General features: G+C 25.1%; 1 protein-coding gene across 1 annotated transcript in view; it reads left to right on the forward strand.

Annotated features, from left to right (window-relative positions):
• Window positions 1–1590, forward strand: part of LOAG_15427 (hypothetical protein) — a gene marked incomplete at both ends in the record, with an annotated part of 2632 nt that overhangs the window by 612 nt on the left and 430 nt on the right. Inside the window, 3 exons of the mRNA XM_020448935.1 lie at window positions 139–282; window positions 553–675; window positions 1398–1541. Of these exons, the coding sequence (XP_020300951.1) occupies window positions 139–282; window positions 553–675; window positions 1398–1541 (411 nt within the window). The remainder of the gene's footprint in view (window positions 1–138; window positions 283–552; window positions 676–1397; window positions 1542–1590) is intronic.

Below are 1590 nucleotides of genomic sequence, written 5' to 3' on the forward strand. Positions count from 1 at the left end.
TTTTATCATAATTTATCGAAATATCTAATATAATTATGAGATTATTTATAAATATGGATGACATATGACTGACAATATTTGTAAAATGAGACATATGACAAAATTTATCCTTGACATGTATTAATCAAAAAAATTCAGGAAAATCACCACTTGGTGGTACATGTGATTGGAATATTGATTGTGAGAATAAAGGATCAATATGTTTACGTGGACGTTGTCGATGTCATCCACATTATGCACAAATTATTGATGATAAAAGAGGTAATCCACGTTGTAAACGATGTAAGTATTTTAATATTTCTTTTATCTTAATTTATGTCTACCTTTTTTTTTTTTTTTCTTAATTTAATCATAATTAGATAATTTGTATGCTAATTAATGTAAAAAAGATGTTACAAAATAATGAACATATACTCTCAAATGTATTCTATTAATATCAATTTTATCACTTTTTTTTTTTGAAAAAAATTTTGAAACGAAAAAAAGGATTGAATAATTACCTGACAATAAGTGCCATTAAATAATAAATACAATTAAATAAATATCTTTTAGTACCTGCAAAAATTGGCCAAATGTGTACCACAAAATGTCGTGAGCCATTATTTTGCCGTAGTGGACAATGTCAATGCGTTCAACGTGGTACAACAACATTGGTCAACGGTCAATGCATATCAAGTATATGTGTATTATGTTACATGAATTTAATGCTTTTACATTACTACAAGTTACTAATTAATGATTTCTATCAATTTTAGCCTAATTAATTGGTAGTTAATTAGCTAGCATGCATTAATTCAATGTATACGATTTAGATGATATTTAAAAGGATGATAAATATTATTTCTATTTTTATCTTAATATTAAACAATTTGATCACATGCAAATGTATGTATGCATGCAATAGCAGTTTGCATGTGATCAAATTGTACGCACGCATGCAATGTATACAACACATATATATTTTACATATAAATATATAATTAAAAATATATATAATTAGTTACTATAAATATAAATATATAATTAGATTTTTTACATTACGAACATTACGCGTTTCATATTTATTCAGTTATTTTCATATATTCCAGTATTTCAATTCAAATGTATCCCTTCATACTTTCAAGTATTATAATAAAGAATGAAATGATTTGCATAAAAAGCAATTAATTCTTAATATATGATAATTTACTTACGTTTTTTTTTCTTTCCAGAAATCATACTCTATTATTATCTAAATTTTATATCTATAATATCTTAGAAAATGAGATTAAAACCTTTTATTTCAATCCCCAGCTAATAGTATTAATTTTAATGTAGGATAAATTTACCTACCGTATTACTTATCTCAATTAATTGATTACTGTATTACTGTATATACATATATTTTTATGATTAAGTGAGTCGTGTTGGTGATCGTTGCACACGACATTACGATTGTTCGGCACCTTTTTCGGCATGCTTAAATTCACAATGTGTATGTATTAGTGGTACCATACAACAAGGTTTGCAATGTATAGCTAAACCAGCTTGTCCACTTGGAGGTTACCTTTTTTTTTTTTTTNTTTTTTGTGGTCAATTAATATTATTTTA

Source organism: Loa loa (genome assembly GCF_000183805.2).
Source record: "Loa loa unplaced genomic scaffold supercont3.165, whole genome shotgun sequence".
NCBI lineage: Eukaryota > Metazoa > Nematoda > Chromadorea > Rhabditida > Onchocercidae > Loa > Loa loa.